The sequence below is a fragment of the Bemisia tabaci genome, chromosome 3 (genome assembly GCF_918797505.1).
Source record: "Bemisia tabaci chromosome 3, PGI_BMITA_v3".
In the NCBI taxonomy this organism is placed as follows: Eukaryota; Metazoa; Arthropoda; class Insecta; order Hemiptera; family Aleyrodidae; genus Bemisia; species Bemisia tabaci.
This window is the reverse complement of record NC_092795.1, coordinates 45,127,974-45,149,218: the sequence shown is the minus strand read 5'-3', so window position 1 is coordinate 45,149,218 and position 21,245 is coordinate 45,127,974. Positions and strand designations below refer to the sequence as shown.

Sequence of the window (21,245 nt, the reverse complement as noted above, 5' to 3'; positions counted from 1 at the left end):
GTTTCCTTCCTTTTCAATTTGAAATCAGTTTTTTTTTTTTTTTTTTTTTTTTTTTTTTTTTTTTTTTTTTTTTTACAATGCACATGTAAACCTATATCTGAAGTTTGTATAAAACGGCCTCAAACCACCCATGGGCGACATGTTTTTACCAAGCCTCAGGTCGATTTGACCCGACTTGAGCATTTAAGGGGTTGTACAAAATAAAAATAAAAAAAAATCCTCAGTCTTTTTCAGTAGTACCACTGTAAATAGAAGACAAATAAGTGCTTCAAAAAACTATCTAGTCTGGAATGATTTTCTAAGTTGTGGTAATACATTTTTGGATAGGATTCAGACAATAGAAGACATAATTAATTGAAAATTTCAAATATACATAAACTTTATTAAAATATAAACTATACAACAAATAGCTAAGCATTACAAAAAACACACAAAGTAATACAATAAAATTTAATGAATTATGGGTTGAAAGAAAAAAAAATTAAGGCATTATGTTACACAAGTTTTTTATGCTATACCTACTAGTTACCTGATATAATAATGATCCATGCAAAAAATTATTGAACAGTGACTTCTTCACCAAATGAAGTTGTTTAAGATAGACACTAGTTAAATGCTATTGAATTATATCATCAGCCTTCTGTTTGGTTAATTTCTAGTAGAATCAGTTCTCTATTAGTGAGGAAGTTATTCCCAAAGGTGTTATTGAATGCATCATTGTCTTCATGAAATCAAAATAACATGTAACACAGTGCTTTGATTTAATTTTTCTTTGCTAGCCAAGACCCATTGTAGTCAACTGATTCTATGGAAAATTGAGATTTTTTTAATATAAAAATGTTAAGGCAAGTGGAATATAATAAGAAAGTTCTTTAAAAAAATACAAATAATAATAAATTAGTAAGATGTTATGAGAGATCTGATAAGGTCAATAATTAGGAATGGTCAGCAATGTTCTCCAAAAAAATTGCCTACGAAAAGATAAACCGGGTTCAATTCCATCAAAACAGCAAACTGCCATCAAACTTTACCATGATTCGTTCGTATGTTGATTTTCTATACCAACCTAGAATGATGATATAGCTACATGCGATTGTACTTCACCCTATGATTTGTAAAGAATTTTCAAAAATGAATTATTTGATTTTCTGTATAAAAAATAAAATAATAAAAATATATTATGACACCTTATTTTTATCCTTTTTGCTGAACTAGAACCAGCTGAATGCTTTTTCATTGAAAACAAAAAGCTTGTAACTAATCTTGAAAAGCTATAACTGTCATAAGTTGCCAAATTTCTGAATTTGAGAACATTTACAGATTATTAAATAAGGTTAAGGTATGGCACAACAATTCTTCTTTCGCCCATACTAATTTAGAATTCTCACTTCACCTCTACTTATAAGAAAGAATTTATAAGTTCACTTCAAGTATAAAAAATAATTGCTCTAAACATGGCAACAAAATAATGACTGCAAATTTATTTAATAATATTTAATCTTTCTAACACATCTAATTTTAATTACTTATTGTACAAAACAAACAAACAACAGCAATTAAGTATATAATGTGCACACTGACTCAATTTATGTAAGTGTGAAGAAATTTTTGTCTTTCAGCGGATGGTAATTAAGACCCCATACAATCCACTCAGGTCTGAAAAGCACCTAATTGAGTAAAGGGGAAAAAAATTAGAGATATTTCAGGTCATGCTTGAAAATTGAAACAACTTTAATTTGTGAGAACACTGAAAATAAACACAATGCACAGTGAAAACTACTTTTAAATGTGAGCACACAAAGAAAACAGAATAGAAGTAGGTATAAAAGCATACTAAAGATTTAATAATTGAAAAAATTGTGAGGGAAACTCAAAACGAAAAATAAGAGAAATTCAACTGTCACTCAGTTTGGTAAACTGATGAAAACTGTAGAGGCATGCAATTCTGTAAAAAATAAAATAAAATAATCACTAATTTGTGAGCAGTTGCTTCAGATGATAACTTTTATCATTCTTTCTTATACATTGTGCACATACTCATTCAAAAAAGAGAACAGGCTTTCTATATTTTTCTGCTTCTTACTCAATTAATTCATCAGATATAAGTACAGGAAAAATGGATACAAAAATATAATAATTATACAAAACACAATTTTTGCGATTTATAATCTGAGGCACTGGATTAAAATAAAAAGCACTTTTCCCCTAAGTATTATTTGAGGAACAAAATCATGCTTTTTCCCCAGAAAGCACTAATAAAGGATTAAAAGCTCATCAATTCAAACCTACAACTGGCAATACTGCTGCACATATAAACTTTAAATGCATTGCTTTTGTACTTGAGTGCTATTTTCAGAGGTAAGAGATTTAATCATTTAATTATAAAGAACAGGAGGAAAGGAAAACAGTTAACCAAAAAAAGCTTTCTCCAATGCCTAATTTTCAAGGAAAAATAATTATATTGTAACAATACAAATTTTGCTCCTGTCTCAAGAGACCGCAAAAGGCTAAATATCATTGCTCCCATGAAACGTATTAGTAGTTTTAATTGTTGATTAATGATTTTTTTTTTCCCTTCTTGTTTTGCGAAAAATTTGGTAAAAGGAAACTTGATTCAAAATCAATATGTTTTGTATGATTGCAAAGATTCCTCATTTTTTACAATTTAAGTGATGTCAATAAAATACTGTTGCAAAACAAGTACATATAAAGACAACTTAACCTTCAGCTATTTTAAAAGAAAACTACTTAAACACACTAAGGTCCGGTCAGGAATGAGAATTTTATGCTTGAATATCAATTTATACATGAAGTAGAAGATTCCATTTGACTATGATTCCATTTATAAGAGACATGTTAAATTATGACTTAATATGTACTCAAGACATGTCAAAACGTATAAAATCGAGGAAATCTTAGCAGATGAAACAATGTTTCTCGAGCACAAAAATTATAGACAGTAGGTAATTCAGAACAGATGTAGGCACATACTCATTCCTAGAAAAACTAAAGGAATGTAAATTTTAACTGATCTGACTTTCTTGGAATTTCTGGTGCAATCAGCAGTAGTAACATTTAGAAATTTGAGTTTTATCTTCGTTTCAGAGAACCTCATGGAATGACATTAAAATAAATAAATTCATTCAATACAAAGGTAGTAAACATGAAAACTATATAAAATACATAGCTCAATGCAATACATCTAAGAAAATTGTATTAACTTGACATAAGAAAAATACTGCATAACTTGGATCAATGTCCTAGTAAAAGGGAGTCATGACTAGTCCATCAATCTGACAGCACACTGCCTCATGAAACAAATCAGTTTGATGTCACACTGACATTAGTGTAACTAGTGTGAAGTTAGGGTGCTTGGTAGACATCACATTAATCTTTGTTCCCCAGACAAAAGAACGTAATTCCACTTCAACATTGCAGCATTCTCACCAGCAAATTGTATTTTTATCTGCAGAGAGTTGGGCATATCCTATGGAAAATTTAGCAGATTTCTCTTCCAATTATACGCAAAAATTAGCAAAATTTTGAACAAAAACTGTGCAGTCTCACTCTGGTACAAAATTGAATTGTGTGATTTAATTTTGGAGCCTTGGAATAGAGTTACCCTCCTTTGTCTGGGTAACAACGTAATGTAACACAGCTTCATGGAACAAAGAGTGTGGAATGAGAGTGATGTCATGATAAGCCGCTTTTACTAGGGTGTTCCTTCAACTGAGATCAGTAAAGAGTGGGCTACAATGAGGGGGGGAAAAGAGGATAAAAGACATGAAATATGAGAACATGGAAATGATTTCTATCCTATAAAGATAGAAAAAGGAGTAAGTTACTGAATGATGCGAAAGTATTTCATAGATTGCTGGGATTTTCCACATTACAATTACATGAAATGTTCACACTTTGATGAGGATGGTGTACATATTCCATCATTTTATATATTGTGGAGCATTGCCGCGGCAATATTGACAAGCCTTCAAGGTATCAAAATCGAAGAAAATAAATTTTAAGTATCCTGAAATTAACTGATAAATAGTTTTTAGACTAAAGCCTTCTATGATAGTGAACAAATAAGGTTTTTAAAATGACAAAAAATAAAATAAGTGGTCAATTTTTCAAGGTATTTAAAATGAAATTGGATATACTCCAGGGCATTATTGAAAATACAACATTACACCTACAAATATTTTATCTCGCAAGAAAATAATGTAAATAATATGCCCCTTTCCCTGAATAGAAAAAGAAACCAAAATGAAAATTATCCACGATATGAGAGACAGGATAAAGCATTAATGTACTCAAAAATATACCTGAGTGCGGTTTGTTGATCACTTGCATATCCTGGAAAAAGAGAATGTATCTCGCTACTTTATTAAAAAAAATTGTGATAGGAAACATAACTCTTAACTGCTTGGAACCTTTGAGCCATAGGGATACATAAATTATCCTCTGTTCTCTAACAGTTTCCATTTAGTTTAAGACAAGTCCCTCAACTTCAAAATAGTAAGTCACCGGTCTATCATTGCAGAAAATATCTACAAATGCATATAAATGGGAAAAATGGGGGAGGGGGAAATAAGGAAATATATTAAATATTAAATTTTGTTTTAAACAGCACATGTCTGAACATATGACAAAACAAGATACATTCTTCTATTGAAAGTTTAAGTACAGGGGTATTTTGTTCTTCAGACTGTAACTTGTATGATTTTACTTGGTTTTTGAAATTTCGATAATAGTATAAAATAGGAAAAGATTTAATTTCAAAAACCATTAGCTTTCTAAACAAGGAGGAGTCAAGGATAAGATTAAAATTTTTCTCTTTTTAAAACAATTTCAAAACTAGTTTTTTAGAAAAAAAAATGTTTGGTAAACCTGTCACGTGAGTTTTCATTTACTGAAATGATAGAAACCTCGGTACTTGTGGTATACCCTATTTTAAAACAATTTTTGTGGCAATGCTGGACTAGTGACGTGATAAGAGAAGTACACAGTACCATGATAAAATTTCATGATACTAAACCATGGAAAAGGATAGAGGGTTCATATAGGGGTTAATACTGACCGAAATTCGAATGCATTTTTTAATTGCTGAGAATATCAGAAACTTTTAAGTCTATTGAACAGTATACAGTTTCAGGGACCAATTTATGAACTGAACTGATTAAATAATACCTAACTGCTCTCCGCAAAACAAAATAAAAATTTCTTCAGGAGCAGATGAAAATTTGTTGCATCTTGTAAAAACATGGCTCTTTTCGGCCTAAAAGTCTTAAAAATTTAAGTTTTGGACACAGCAGTAAAAATTTAATCCTACAAAACTTTAAAAACCCATTTTCAATTGAATACAAATTCATCTTAACTGCTGTGTTCACAAATAAAAGCTGCCCTGTAGTTGGATTTTCAATCACACATTTAAGCAATCAAACGAGTAAAAGTAGAAAAATGTGATGTAACATCTTGGATGCTTCAAGAATCAACTAGAAACTAAAAATAAAAAATTAAAAACATTCAACGGAAACAAAAAATTAGACCTATTAAATTCTTTTGAAAAATAGTTAGTTTCCCAATAGGACTAAGGCTACGTATTTATTGGCGCTAACTCAGATGGTACCTGGTCCTTAGCAACCAAAGCTGCGACTCCAGTATTTTTCCAAGCGCCTTCCTCTCCATTCATGTTTTTATCCTCACACATGCATAGGAACAGAGTGTCAATGACAATCTGAAAAATAAATAAAAACAATTACTAATTTTTGAAGATCAAAAACAAATGGAAAGAGTAGGAAGTAGAGGAGCAGACCGCTTTTAGAGTAGGAAGATCAATAATCAGGACCAATATTTATCACCATTCTAGTAACTGAAAAGATAATGATGTTATGTTAAAAGTTACATATGGTGTTTGTAGACCTTCAGAAGTCCGGTACCAGAGTGCCATTGGTGGAACATTGCGTAGCCTTGAGTGGAAATAGTTTTAGAGGGTGGCTGATAAGGGAAATTTTAAAAAAAATGTTTACACTTACATGTGTGTCACATTAGAGGGTGCGATTACCTCTTGGTGGCACTGTAAGGAGCTAGAAAATAGCTTTTTTGGTGAAAGAACGATAGATAAACAAAAAGATCGAATTGAGGAGGAAAAACTTTACATTGAAAAACAACGTCGCAGGGTTTCTAAGAGTTTGAAGTCGCAAACTGAACTTTTGCTAAGCACTAAAGTCGGCCACATGAGATTTTAAAGCAAAGGACCTCAAAAATCAGGCAGTTCTTGCTCTTACAGACTTGCTGATGTCACTTATCATAAAACAGCAGCCTACGCGTTTGGCTGGCTGCAATCTATGAGACCATCAGTTGCAAATCTAATCATTTGAAGAGTAGCAGATTGCTAAAGGATAAGCCAGGAGACAAGCTAAAAAGATAACAAATGAACAGGTCCAGCAATTGCTAATGACTAATCTGAATTTGAATGGGAAAATGAAAACTGAAATGGAAAATACAATTGCAGAGCATTTCGACGCTTCCAAAGGTACTTGCCAAATTTCATTAAAAGTTAATGTGTTTGTCTATACAGGAGGGTCATCTTCAGCAATAGTTTTTTTCCTTGAGCTTATTTAGGATCTACCTTGAATACATATCAGAGGAAAGGAAGAGGCATCCCACTGGAAAATAGTGGTTGTGGAGCAGAGAGAGGAAGATGATTCGACATGTAAATTAGTGAGAAAATAACACTAATGGGGTTAGGATTGACGCTAAGCAAGCCTGTTTTTTTTAATATTTGATAGTCCAGGCGCCTGGTAAGTCTACCTGGAATTTTGGGTACACAGCGATTTTTTTGGCCTACTTTATGTTTTTTGGGTCGCTGAATCCGAATCTGAAGTTTCCGCACGCGTATCTGGTGAGCATTTTCCGCTATTTTGAAAAAATGGCCTAAAAAGGCCTTTTTTTGCGGTTTTTTTTGATATAGCGGCTACGGATGAGGAAAAGTCCCGGATTTAGCTAATGTTTTGAATAGCTGACATAATTTGGAAGAAATAGTGTATACATATGTTAGGTTTGCTTAAAAATTGAGGAAGATACAGCATCGTGAACATCGCGCCTATTCACGTTTTCGCGGCGCACCCCTCAGCGCGGTCCGCTCGCGCGGTCCGCCAAGTTCTGAGGCGTTACACGCTTTAAACGGTTTTCGTTTCAACAGTTTTTCATTTCTAACATTTAATAAATCATTTTAATGCTTTATTATACCTGAAATGTGTTCCATCATCCCTTCCGTTTTCGCTATCCCTCCCTGAAAAAATGTCTTAATACAGTAAGATTGGATTAATTGCTATTTTTTTCATCTCAGATGATTGTATTACCCTTAAGAGAGAACAAACGGATCCAAAAGTCAAAAAAGTAATAAACTAATATTTACTAAAACGGGATAAATATCCCCGTCCTCAACGTATTTGTGATGTCTCGCGAGATTCCGCGTGAGTGACTCACTATCTCAATGGTTTATTTTTTTCGAGGTGTTATCTTTCCCGTATTCTGGGGCTACAATCCTGGCTAGGATGCGGTCTTCGGGTTTCAACTGGGCTCCAGGATTATGCACTGCCTAGCATTTTCTTATCTCCTTGGCATTTTTATTGCACTCTGTCTGGACTTCACTAATTCTGCAGCAAAATATGCATCTTCAGTGGGCAGATGACTGCCAAACACGCGTGTCGCGACTCCACCAGCGTGTTATTTATTTACGCACGTACTTCTAAACTTTTGCGATGGACGTTGAAATTTCGTGTTTTATATGTGGCCAACCGTTGGCAAATCAACAAACAATAGACGTTAAAAGAAAAGGAGTGAGTGCTTTTCGCAAAGCTAGTGAAAAACGGCAAGACGGGAAAGTAGAGTTGATAGGGCGTAAAAGAAATAAAATAACTGTGCATAAGGTATGCAGTAAAAATTACACGAGTGAGAGCCACATTTCAGCGTGGAATCGCCAAAATTCACCGTCTCAATCCGTGATTTTGCCCAAGAAAGTGTATTTTCCATTCACAAAGCGATGTTTTCTTTGTGGCGATGCAATTGAAATTAAAGCAAAAGGAGGCAAAAAAAATCTCAATCGAAAAAGTATACGCGTTCAAATCGCCGTTAGTAATGTCACCCATCCGAAATTTGGTAATCGCATTTTGGATATAATCAAAGGGAGAACTGATTCAGAAAGTATTTGCATTCGAGAAAGATTAGATTCGATCGAGAATTTAGCGGCGAAAAAAGCAAAATATCATCGGGCGTGTTTATTTAAAATAAAGATTCACTCTCTAAAAGAGAGAAAAAAAAGTGCAAGTGAAGATGACAAATCCACCCCGGAACAATGCATCAATAAAGTGACAGCAGCAATGGAAGAAATCTTTTCTTATTTGGACCAACATGAGTGTGAGTGTGAGATAATTGTATTGTGATCTATTATTAATGTATGTACGTAAAAAGGTATACTCGTGTATATCCCTCATCTTTGCACCTCGTGTATGCACCTCGTATGTGTAAAATTACACAAATTTTGAAAGAAAATATTGCCCTTTTCCGTAACTGCTATTGCTTTCTTTATCTTTCTGAGCGAACACTGAAAAAAATTGCTGAAAAAGTTGTCTTAGTTTGAAAAATTATTTGATCTAAAGCGAATTATTTTTACTTGACGACAATCTTCTTCCGTTAAAAAAATTTTTCAATTTAGGTAAAGAAAATTAATGTCTTATCGATAATAAAGTGATGTTCTTTTTAGAGTAAGAAAATGATTTGAATTAAAGAAAATTTCTTTGACACGAAAGACAATTTCAATACGTAAATGTTTTCCTTTAAATGAAGTACATTTTTCTGTAACTACAGAAACATTTTCTTAACAACCTTTCTTCAATGAACAACAGAGAACTACATTCAGAACAAATTTACAAATAAAGGACAACTCAGTTTTTATTTATGGTAACCTATAGATACATATTGGGAACAAATAAAAGGTATAATGGGGTACATTGATAAAGAAAAAAGCAATAATATGTTTTACGAGTGTTAGAAATGAAAAACTATTGAAACGAAAACCGTTTAAAGCGTGTAACGCCTCAGAACTTGGCGGACCGCGGCGAGCCGGACCGCGCTGAGGGGTGAGCCGCGAAAACATGAATAGGCGCGATGTTCACGATGCTGTATTTTCCTCAATTTTTAAGCAAACCTAACATATGTATACACCATTTTCTTCCAAATTATGTCAGCTATTCAAAACATTAGCTAAATCCGGGACTTTTCCTCATCCGTAGCCGCTATATCAAAAAAACCGCAAAAATAGGCCTTTTTAGGCCATTTTTTCAAAATAGCGGAAAATGCTCACCAGATACGCATGCGGAAACTTCAGATTCGGATTCAGCGACCCAAAAAACATAAAGTAAGCCAAAAAAATCGCTGTGTACCCAAAATTCCAGGTAGCCTCATTTTTAGCTACCAGGCGCCTGGACTATGAGTCAAGTTCTAGTTTTTATTCACTATACCAAGTTGAGTTCAAGTAATTTCAAGGTCAAAAATGCAAACTTATTTTTGCCTGATAATATGGTAGAGGGTAGGCTTCAATGAGAGTCATCCAACGCCTCGAAGTGTTGATTTAGCAGCTTGAATATATATTTACAGTAATACAAAAGATAGAAATTGGCGAAAATAGATTTTGAGAATTTAGGACTTACCTCATACAATGAAATGACTGCATGTGCGATAAAGAAAGCAAATATTGAGATCACAAGCATTGGTGCAGCATAAAAATGAAGAGTTTCATCTTGTTTCAAGACCAAAAGTCCTACAGCTCCTGTTACAGCTGTGACAAAACATTTTCCAAGGAACAAAATGAAGTCTCCAACACTATTAATGACTGCTAACTGTAGCGCATTGGAGACCAGAACATTCCATGCCTGAAATAGAGAGCACTTAGATTAATTTAGATCCTTCATGAAGTTGGTTTATTTTTTCGACCGCACAATAGATTCCTCCTGAAAAAGAAGTGTATGAACTGGTTCCATGAATTTCATTTAAGTTCATTACAAGGGAGCAGATTGAATGCAGCCACACCTAATTTTAATACGAAAATGGGCCTGTTGCAAACTTTTGCTAGAGCAAAAATAAGAGTTGTTTCTTATAGATAATGCCTCAAAAATTACGATGAGCGCATCGGCAAAGTCTGAAATGCACTCATAACTTCACAATCTGCGTAAGAAATTTGCGTTTTTTTAAGCTTCCCGCTTCAAAAACGATACTACGGCACAGGTGAACATTTTGTTAGAGGAGTCGCTCCATCGTCGGCGATATTCATCATGGCCGACGCTTGCGCGCAGTTCCGCGCGTAATTCGAGGAGAGTTCAAGGTCAATCAATTCGGGCCTGGAAAATATGAACGTTAACACGCCGATTGTTATCTGGTCTAATTCAGTTCAGGTGTTATCTCGTCCCATCACACGTGTTTTGGCGGACTGGCGTCGGCCATGATGAGTATTGCCGACGATGGAACGACTCCTCTTACAAAATGTTCACCTGTGCCGTAGTATCGTTTTTGAAGCGGGAAGCTCAAAAAACCGCAAATTTCTTACGCAGACTGTGAAGTTATGAGTGCATTTCAGACTTTGCCGATGCGCTCATCGTAATTTTTGAGGCATTATCTATAAGAAACAACTCTTATTTTTGCTCTAGCAAAAGTTTGCAACAGACCCATTACAAGTGAATGGTTCAAGTTTATTGTGAATCTGCTTTACACTTTGTACATCCTCTCCTCTCCAAAAAAATCTTGAATGCAAGCTCAAATGACATTGACACTTCTATTTTAACTGGCTGACAATGTTTGATGTTACCGAAATACAATTATTTTCAATATGTAAAATATATATTCCACTCCTTTCATATCTGAATCCAAAACTTCATGTCACCAGGGGAAAATCAACAGCGTAAGTTCGCAATCATATATCTCGTTTGTGGTGTCTAAAAATCTCCGCCTCCATGTTATTTTATTAAAGGAGAGCAAAGTGACATCATTCCTTGAATTTTTTGCAGAGTTTCCTTTGCACAGAGAAGAAAAATCATGGCAATTTTAAAGAATTGCTGTTGAGTAGTTTTCCATTTAAAAAATAAAGTATGGCAAGATGTCTGCGACGTCGCAAACAGGGTTATGTGATTGCCGACTTACACGACGAAATGTTTCTTTCGTATATTATGATTTGTTTTTCGTGAAAATCAAACTACAGCAGGATCCTTTGGCACAACATTTGACAGAATAACATCAAGTCACATTGAGTTTAAATTCAGAAAAAGGGGCTTGAAATTTTGTACCTACATGATACTCAACAATGAGGATAAAGTTTAACGGCTATTTTCACGTTCAAAATATTTTTTCAATTTTAAATTTTTGACAGAGAGAAATTTACGTCTATTTGAATTCTAAGCTAATACCTGCTCCTTTTCTTCTATGATACAACCTGCTGCATATCTATTAAACTCTATTCTCTTAATGCTGCAATTTGGTACTTACCCTACTGGCAGCAGGACAAAAAGGAATCCCTCGAATTGCGATTATGGTGTATGCATTGTGATTCATGTAACGAATGAAGTTTTCGAGACACAAAAAACAACAGTAACAAGACTTTAGCCCACATTTAGCGACCACAGACTCTTCTTCTTGATTCTTGAATCTAACAAAAAGCACCAAATACACGTTGAAATTAAAACTTTTCATTCAAAACCATGTAATTGTTTGAACTTTGTTTTAAAGTTTTGTCAAATGTTCAAATAAAAGAATAAAGACTTTAGTAGAATATTGGCTTATTAAGGGGGGGGGGAAGAAGAAAAAATTCCTTTTCAATAGCTATGGGTCAATTGTTACAGGGCCTTACCACAGTCCTTTAAACTCCAACTGAGCCAGTAAAATCAGGCATAAAATTTGTAGATATCCACTTATCGATTGTAGCCGCAGTGATCTGGCCCCTTAAGCCGAGGAAAGCTCAACCTATTTTACTTTTTCCAAAACCCAATTCTGTTCATTTATAAAGACCGGTCGGGTTTTTTTATCAAAAACCAAAAGTTTTTATGGTCTTGATATCAAAACATTTTTCAACTAAGGATCTCAATAACTGTGCAAAACTTGAAGAGAACTAAGAATGAGAAACTTGTTAAGTTAATGACGCATAGAGGGACGGTAAAATTTGGAGAAATTTAACACAGGTTGTTCATAAAATTTTAGAGAGAAAAATAAAATAATCGGAATAATTTCGGTATCTAAATCAAAAATAATTTGTATAAAAGTAGTACCTGTTATGAAAGTAAGTAATGATCAGTCGTGGAATCTTAAAAATTGTGATGAGGAGGGATCCCAAAGCCATTGAGCCTAGATGATACTTCAACAGAGTTCTGACTGATGACATGAGGATTGAATTATTATTTTCCTCCTTGTTACGCCTGCTAAAAAAAGAGCAAACAAGTAAATATTATGGAATTCAAATTGTTCAAGAGGACTCTTAAATGAAGTCATGAAACCATTAATAATTAAATTCGTTGATTTTCATGACCTCTTCAATTCACTATGTTCCTGTCATACATACAGACAACACATAAAATGATTGAACACTGCATAGAAAAAGAAGATCAAATTAAGTAAAATTTATCTTTCTCATTGAAAATATTTGCATGAGAGGAGCTTGGTTACTTAAGTATCTCATTCTTGAGAACTGCCACATCAAACCAGGCGTAATAGAGATCAACGGTTCGTCAATGCAATCTTGGTTATAAAAATTTGATGAGCTACAGAGACAAATATTTTTATAAGATGAAAAATAGGTAACGGTTTGGAAATTTTTGAAGAGAGATACCAATCAGACTTAAAAAAATATTACCGAACATAAAGGTCAATATTTGATTTGGTTTGGATTTAAAAGGTATAATTATTGAAGCATTTTAAGTTCAAAAGACTACAGAATAATCAAACTATCAAACTTACACTTCAAAATACCATTTTGCAACCGCTCCTGCAATAATCATTTGCTGACAAGCTAGTACGAATTCAGAGGTCCAGATGAGGCCAATTACATATACCCACCACATGTAACGAACCCAGGTTGGATCCACATACTCGACAAAAGTGAATTCTGAGGAAAAAATAAAACATTTTTTGGATAAGTGATAAGAATTGGAAATGACTTATTGATTCTCCTAAGACATCATAACTTTTGTGTGTACCCTCAATCAGCCTTATGTTTTTTCATTAAAATTGATGATTTTAGGATAACATTTAATGTTTACCACGATATGGAATGAAGGAGCAAAACACGCTATGACAGAACAACTTAGGAGATTTCATACACATTTTGATGAAAGTCACTCATCACCTCGTCCCTTGGTACTTTATTTGTGGATGAAATAGTGAAAGCATATAGATCTCCCATTTTATGACCTTTACAACAAGGAATAAAAACATGCAAAGACAATGATAAGGTATTACTGTAAGTATCAGCAGTTCAATCAAGCAATCTCCAAGGACAAACAAAACTTACTTTTCAAATCAGACACACTGAGTGGTTTTGGTGTACCCATATTAAATGTTGAGTTAAACGGAGCGCTTGGACTTGTGGAGGCAAGAGCGCCAAGGCTGGTGAAAGGTTTCAACTGTTTTGTTCCTGGATAATCTGGAATTGAAAGGAATAAAAATTCATTGAGTTAATAATGTTTTCAAGGAATTGAAAAAGAAATTACCTTTACTTAAAACCTAAAATTACAACTGGAGAGCAAAGAGAATTTAAAACAATGAGAGTTCTTTTAAAATTGCCTTGAGCCTGTTCTTTCTTTAAATTAAAACATATAGATTAGAATTTGACACTCATTTTCATCATTACCCAAAAGCGCTCAGTGCTTCATTGTATGGAAAAAAACAAGATTAGTACGAAGTCTTGAAGAACAACAAGATATTAATTCAAATGTAAGTCTGGTTATTAGACCATGATTTATTGAGCCTGTGATGAAAAATAGGGTTGGTTTAATTCGATGATGATCTACGGAATGATAATTGAAACACTGTAAAATGCAAAGAAATGAAATTAATGGCAAGAAATATACATAGAAGAAAAATGACTATACAATTTTTGAGGATTACTCACTTGCAGTCGCAAGGCTTACGATTACAGCTATCCAGAATGTGTAGAAAACCATAAGGATCACAAAAGATATAAGAGGTTGAAGGAATAGAAACGGAAGTTCTGACAAACATGATGCAGCATCCTTGAACAGAATCGCCAGGGTAGAAACTCTCTTACACATCACCAAAACGAGCAGCAACAGGATAGCCTACAAATATTTAAACAAAGATGATCAGCCAACATAAAATGGGACACATACTGTACCCAGCTAGATAAACGATGCAAATGGAACTACCCAAGATATTTATGATTCAGATCCAAATGAGGAATGTTTGGCGTAATGTCATGTTAAGTGTTCAGCACTGTCTCTTTCCTCCTGTAAAAATAATGAATTCCGTCATCTTGCTTTTACACGGACAAGATTCTTGGCAATCGCAGATAATTAATTGGACGGATTTAAGCAGAATCCACCTTCGTGAATTTTACATTGCCTAATATTCTCTTAAGTTTTATTTTGTTACCTAAGAACCAAACAAAAAATTGCCTTGAAACTTCCTGTGCATTTTCTCTGACTTCTAAAGAATATAATCACGAAATTTCAGTTTAGAATGATAATTACTTTTCTGTTAAAAATAAACATTAAAATAAATTTGGCAAAGTTTGATTCCAGTTGAATTTCTGTCAATTAACCCTCCTAACCTTCTAAACATTGAAGATTTTCATTGCCAGCCAAGAATAATAAATAACTACGAAACATCTTAATGATGTCCTATCAGAGATTTCTGGTTATGATTGGACATGCTTAAATTAAGAGTACAGTCTTCCGAAAGTATTGAGTCAAGAATTAAGATTAACCTTTTATGGACAGGTATGAATGATAGGCTAACTTACCGTTATGATTGTTGCAACAATTGCGTACAGACATATTGCTTGTTCATTGTGCAGTGATCTATTTAGAAACATACGTTCAGGCTGTACCTCAGACTCATGATCCAGTTTCCATTTTATTTCAAAATATGTGTACCATAAATACATAGTTGCACCTGCAAAAATTATCAAATACGTCAATTGATTTGTTTACCATTACAGATTAGTGAAATCTACAAACTAATCAAAAAAAAAACTGAATTTTTTTCATCTAAGTCGAAAGATTTCAAAGCTTTATCAGATTGATTCAAGTATTAAAGAAACAAAAGTAAGTCGTAATCTTAATTTCTCATCTATATTCTTTCCAGTAAGAGGAACTAATAAAGTACCTAAGATTTATCAAAGGGCCATTTCTGAAATAAGTTTCTGCAGGTTGTATGTTTCTGATTTTGAAGAAGAAGAAAAAGAAGAAGAAAAGGCCAGCAGGACAACATAATCCAAGGCTTTCCAAGTCTTGCTTGCTCTTGACACATTTGCAATGTAATTTCTCCACTTGTCTGCTTGGTAGAGGGATTAATGCATTTAAATTTTGCAGTATAAATCTATAATTTTCATGTCTTACCCATTCACTATCAAATGACAACTTTTTACAGTCAGGACACTTGATAGAAGGGAGACAATTATCCTTAATAGCCTCCTACCGATATGTATCTATGTAGATATTCCTGTGTAAAAATGAACATCAAGTGTACAAAAAGTAAAAAAAAAAATATTGCTTCAAGACGGAAGGCTGCCTAATGGCTTCTTCAAAATCTGAAAAACTTGCAGTAAAATATCAAAATTACACTTCTAATAGAATTTAGGAGGGTAAAGTTAGCTCATAAAAATACAAATTCTCAGAAACAAAAATTTAATTTTTGACAATAGGGATTTCATTTGATCACTCAAGACTTCAGGGCAGAAAAGTGGTAGTGCGAGGGGAGAGGGTAAGGGGAGATGTTCCAGTGGATTGGGAGAAGAATAATACTCACCAACAGAGCCCACACTAACAGCCATAAGAATTAGCCAAGTTGCAATACTTGTGAATAAATGCAGTAGAGAGACCGTTATTATTGATAAAACTATAAAAGAGAAGAACATAAATAATATTACAAAAAACTTCATTGCAAAAAAAGCAATTTTAAAATCATATTTAGTTTCAAGATGTTGGTCCAAACCCTCCATTGATAAACATCAGTTTCCAGACTTGATTGGGTTAACTAATCATTAGATTTCTGCTTTGTTTGACCAGTGTTATGTCTTAAGTTGTACACATCCCTCTTACTCTTACAGAACAATAAATGGAAGGAGTCCCAAAAACCTGTTCATCGACTCTTGAGTCCACCTCAAGATGAAACTTGCAAGATAATGTTTGTATTGTTCGTGTTTGACTCTGCCTTAAATCAGATTCTACCAAATGAGAAATTACTGACTTTTATTTCTTTGGCGTTGTTTAATTTATAATTGAAAATATGTTGAAATCAAATCTCAAAGATGACAGAAATGTAACTCGATCATTTCGTAAAATCCCTCACATATTCTGAAAGGAGGCAAGAAGAACGCTATGGGGCCACGATCAAGCCTTGTCCGACTTCCCTCAAGTTCCTCTATACAAGTGAAATTAGAGAATTCTATTTGAAAGAATATTTCATGGATTTGCCATATTTTGATGATACACATTGATTTTGACAATAGAAGCTCAATACACTTTGAGTCTATGACAACTGCTTGTTCCTTTTTTTTTGCATGTAACACAAGCATGACAAAATATTGAAAGCAGGGACAATAATTTTGGGTAACTTTACATATTTGCATATTCACCAAGCTTAATGGTCTCTAAAAAATGGAGAAATTAGGACCTATTAACCGAACAAAACAAAACAAAATTTGAAAGAGAAAATAATCACCCAAAGCAAATACAGTGAATCCCAATATTGTAGGCCATGCATTGTAGACATCTCCTAAAATTTCTTCCACCAGGTCCCAACGATTTAGCACTTTGATAAAATTGTTTAACAGGCCAACAGTGAATTTTTTGATGACTACTGGTACGCAACGATTCAAAATAGAAGTGCTGAAAAAGAAAAACATAAAAATTATAAAGTAATTCTTTTTTTAGAGTTGGGAGGCTATAATTACTCTAGATTTGAAAATTATCCTCCAAAGCTAGATACCCACAAACAATGTGGCAGTATTGATTTGAGTTTTGAAGTAGTGTTGAAAGTGACTACTCTCCATGCATCAGATACTTTTTAAGCAAGCAAATGGCTTTGGAGTTTCTGAAATATTTTTCAGTCTGACAATGAGACAGATGAGACGGTAAACCTATGAAAAAATAATATGGGTGTATCTGTAATTAAGATACCTTTAAAAATAATTGTTTTACCTCTTATAGATGGGGAAAGGAGGGCATGGTCCCAAAGGCGTGCTTAAGCTTTCAATGGTCAAGTTAGGATTAGATTTATTGGCCAGTACATCAAAGTATCGAGAGAAATTCATGTTTACAAGATCTACGTTGTAGCTGAAAAAGAGTAGAGTAATGGGTAAAAGATGATGAGAACAATTTTTAAAGGAGTAAAAAAATATTGCGATGCATAACAAAAATAAATAATTTACTGTATATAAAGGACTTAAAAAACAAACTCACACTAATGCAGTATGAGATTCCGCTGAGAGATAAAAGTGTTATTTATTTGGCTTCATTTATTATATTTTACGCACATTCATTTCAATTCTACTTTTTCAAGTCCTGTTAAAAGTTATAAATTTCTTAATAAGCTATTTTCACCCGTGCAAAAAATTCCAAGGAAACCAGTGTTTCTCATTAGATTCTTCACCATATTTGATGTAACAACTTAGACATACTGACCTGCAAAGAGAAGATCCCGTCTCATTGAAAAATCTTTGTACATCCTCCAAGTCAACGATGTCTCTGTCAGGACATTTCTTCACACAGATTTGTTGAGTAATGTTAATATGACTCATATCCATAAAGAATAGATACCTGCAAATAAAAGTAAAAAAAAAATAAAAAGATAAAAATGTTTGACTTCCAAAAATACGTACTATTATTATAATGACACTAATGAAACTGATATTATCAGAAAAATTTCAAAATCCAAACTGAGTGCTGGAAAACTCCAGGTTGGAGAAAATCTGTGATACATAGAACTATTAAATTTATAATGGATGAAGAAATACAGTTTCATTTTTTTACAGTGACTTCAATAGTAGTATCAAATAACTTGGATGCATTCAGTATTCAGTAAAAAAGACCTTAAACTTGCTGATTTGTTTCAAATACATTTCAATACAAGAGAAAAAAAAAGCATTATAATTGAAACATAACTATAACGTCTAATTTATTAATTTACACAATGAAAGTGAAACGGGGCTCAGAATTTTGGAAAATTTTAAGCTTCTCCCTTTCGGAAAATAATGCGAGGTAGTAGGTTTCAACTTTTTGCAACATTTCCTGCACAAGCACCTCTCATATGAAAATGCAAATAAATTAGAAATTGGTATTTTCAAAATTTTACAGCTAATTATCACAAATTTTGCCTTTGACGACCAACACAGATGTCAATGAATACATAAAAAACTTAGTGCTTACTTTTTATCTGACATATCAAGTCCAGAAAATTCAAGAGAGCCCATTTTATTGTTGTTTCTTTGACCACAGGTATTACCAAAACTGTCGTAGCCATGAATTAATCGCAGTGGGTCTCCCAGCACGAAAGCAAACCCAGCTATGAAGATCTGAAAAAAATTGAAAGATGATAATCATGACAGTTGAATATAAAAACAATGTATGGTATTTATTACGGAGCCATCAAAATGCATAAGGTGGCAATAGTACATGAATACTGGCTTTTCGTTAAAAGGTTTTACAAAAAAATGCTCTGAAAATTCTTTTTAATTGTGAAACATTTAATAGCACAACAATTAGCAAAGTGAAAAACCATGCGATTCTATTGCAATGTTTCAACATTTTCGCTCTCATTCCGTTTTTTCAAAGAGAGACAAGCCAAGTATAAAGCTTGAATTTTAAACAGAATATTCTCAGTCTAAAAGTAAAGAAAAAACGAGGAAGTTTTTAAAAAATTACATTGAGGAAGTACCTAGTTTTCAGAAGAGAAAATAAAGTATGACAGGAAGTCAGCAACATCACAGAGAAAGTATGCTTTGATGATTATCAGAGCCACATAACGTTTACATTTTACTTCAGATCATAAACAAATGTCTGTTGAGGATTGATCTAACATACATACCATGAAAAGCCAAAATGTAATGAAAATTATCAGCCATAGTGGATCGGTGCAGCCTCTTACTTTGATGTGATCAACACTGTCAGTATCAGAGTCGGCGATACAGCAACCCATCACTGATTGAGAGAGAATAAAGATACAGCACATTAGTACATAAAGACAATTAAATTATAATAATTAGAGCAACTGATACGAAAGTAAAAAAGGTGCTAATGATAATTATAGGGGTGGAAGCCAATTTTAGGTACTGCAACTATTATAAATTATTACTTCCAAGTGGAAGTTGGAAAATTAAAGGATATAAAATGGACAATAGGGTTACACAAAAGATTCCCGACAAAGAGATGAATTGCTCCCCATCCAACAAGATGAATTAACAACATAAAGTTTTAAGTACCCCATGTGAAACTAGACACAAATAGAATGGTAAGATCAGCATACGACTAAGCCTAAATCTTTCCCATGATCCTTGAGAGAGCTTGGCGACAAATTAAATGTTAGTTCAACTCCTGGTGGAAACGCAGACGAAGTTGACTGAACAGTGCTGAGCTGCACTTCAGTGCCATAGTTAGCTGGTTAGGTCATCATGGTTGCATTTAGAAGCAGTAGAAAAGATGAGCTAAAGTTACCTACAACCTACTGTAAATCTCAGTCGATGAGGACAATCATCTTATGCATCGTGCTAATGATGTTCCTTCATCTAAGTAACATATTGGATCAACGCCTAACCATCATGGCAACTTCAATAGTCAGCTCACTGAAGCACATGTAGGTAAACTTATTTTAATGCGTATGGCCACCAATCGCACTTGCAGACTACATAAGATGGTTTGTAATGGTTGATGTACATTCCGCAACACTAATGTTGCCATTTTCTGTTTGATTATAATGCTCCAGATGTAACACCATTAATCAGAATTTTTTGCAGTCTTACGGTCCAGAGTGTAAGTTCATCAAAACAGTTCTGCACGTCGGACCATTTGGCAGATGGCAATGATTACAGTGAAAAAATATGACTCCTTTCCGGATCTTTAAATTACGAAAATGGTTTCACCGCAATCAAAGATCCAGGGTTTGCTGTGGAAAAAGACATGAATAGATGAAGTCAAATGTCACATGAAAGAGCTCCTAATGCTTCATACAGACCTAGCAGGAGATAAAAGAAAATAGAAACATCAGAAATGAGGAATAAAATTAAATCATACTGAGATACTAAAACTGACCAATGTTTGAGAGAAAATTAACCTCTCATGAACGATGCTCGTCCGGCTTTGTACGGGAGGCAGAAGTTTCACAGGGATTATTGTGTCACACAACTTTAATTTTGTGAATTTTCCGAAGAACTAATGTTGAAGCAGAAAAATATTGATGATGGACGGGGAACGAAATTGATCAATTTCAGGCGGGCGATGGTAATTATTGTTTGTAAACAAAGCAATCCGAAGGGGCATGGACGAAAGTAATTTTCATCCATGCAAGGATTTTCACTTTACACGCCAAATGCTGATATGAGAGGGGTATCTGACTATTAACGCTCTCTGACGGCGTAATTGTGAACCACAATCCGAGCTCTTTCCCCTCCCCTCCCCACACCCTTTATTAGACCCATCCCCATCGCGCGTCACCTGTCGCCAGTCTGTCTGGCGAGCGATAGGCGATACCGCCAAACCTTTGTGGAATTTGCGGAAGCGCCGGCGCCAAGAGCATTTGGTTTTGTTTTCGGAATCGGATTCCCCCGTTATCTGTTTCTTGCACTCCTGACCCACTTTTTCGGGCATGCAGAGTGGCCACCCACGTCAAAATTGCGGCGCTAGCACACATACTTGCCGTCATGCGATTCTGATGTTTGATACATGGTTTCCCGGTAGTTTTCAACGAAGAATTCGAATCTGAGCTCAGATTTTGACGATCATGCACTATAATTTTTCCAGGATACGAATTAC

The 21,245-nt window shown here is 34.1% G+C and overlaps 1 protein-coding gene across 2 annotated transcripts; it reads right to left on the bottom strand.

The window, feature by feature from the left end:
- Positions 1 to 1,479: 1,479 nt before the first annotated feature.
- Ctl1 (choline transporter-like protein 1) lies at positions 1,480 to 20,802 on the bottom strand. 2 transcript variants are annotated; one of them, XM_019041731.2, is made up of 15 exons: positions 20,526 to 20,802; positions 19,306 to 19,418; positions 18,648 to 18,793; positions 17,904 to 18,038; positions 17,421 to 17,555; positions 16,942 to 17,108; positions 16,027 to 16,116; positions 15,020 to 15,171; positions 14,150 to 14,336; positions 13,550 to 13,681; positions 12,997 to 13,144; positions 12,312 to 12,458; positions 11,536 to 11,695; positions 9,711 to 9,932; positions 1,480 to 5,734 (listed from the first exon to the last, which is right to left on the bottom strand). In XM_019041731.2, the coding sequence occupies exons 2-15, from the start codon at positions 19,414 to 19,416 to the stop codon at positions 5,594 to 5,596; spliced, it is 2,073 nt and encodes a 690-aa protein (XP_018897276.1). In that variant the 5' UTR covers positions 19,417 to 19,418; positions 20,526 to 20,802; the 3' UTR covers positions 1,480 to 5,593. The 2 variants fall into 2 exon arrangements, with proteins under 2 accessions (XP_018897276.1, XP_018897275.1); XM_019041730.2 differs by having other exon boundaries at positions 12,312 to 12,461; positions 20,526 to 20,801.
- Between the last annotated feature and the right edge of the window lie 443 nt (positions 20,803 to 21,245).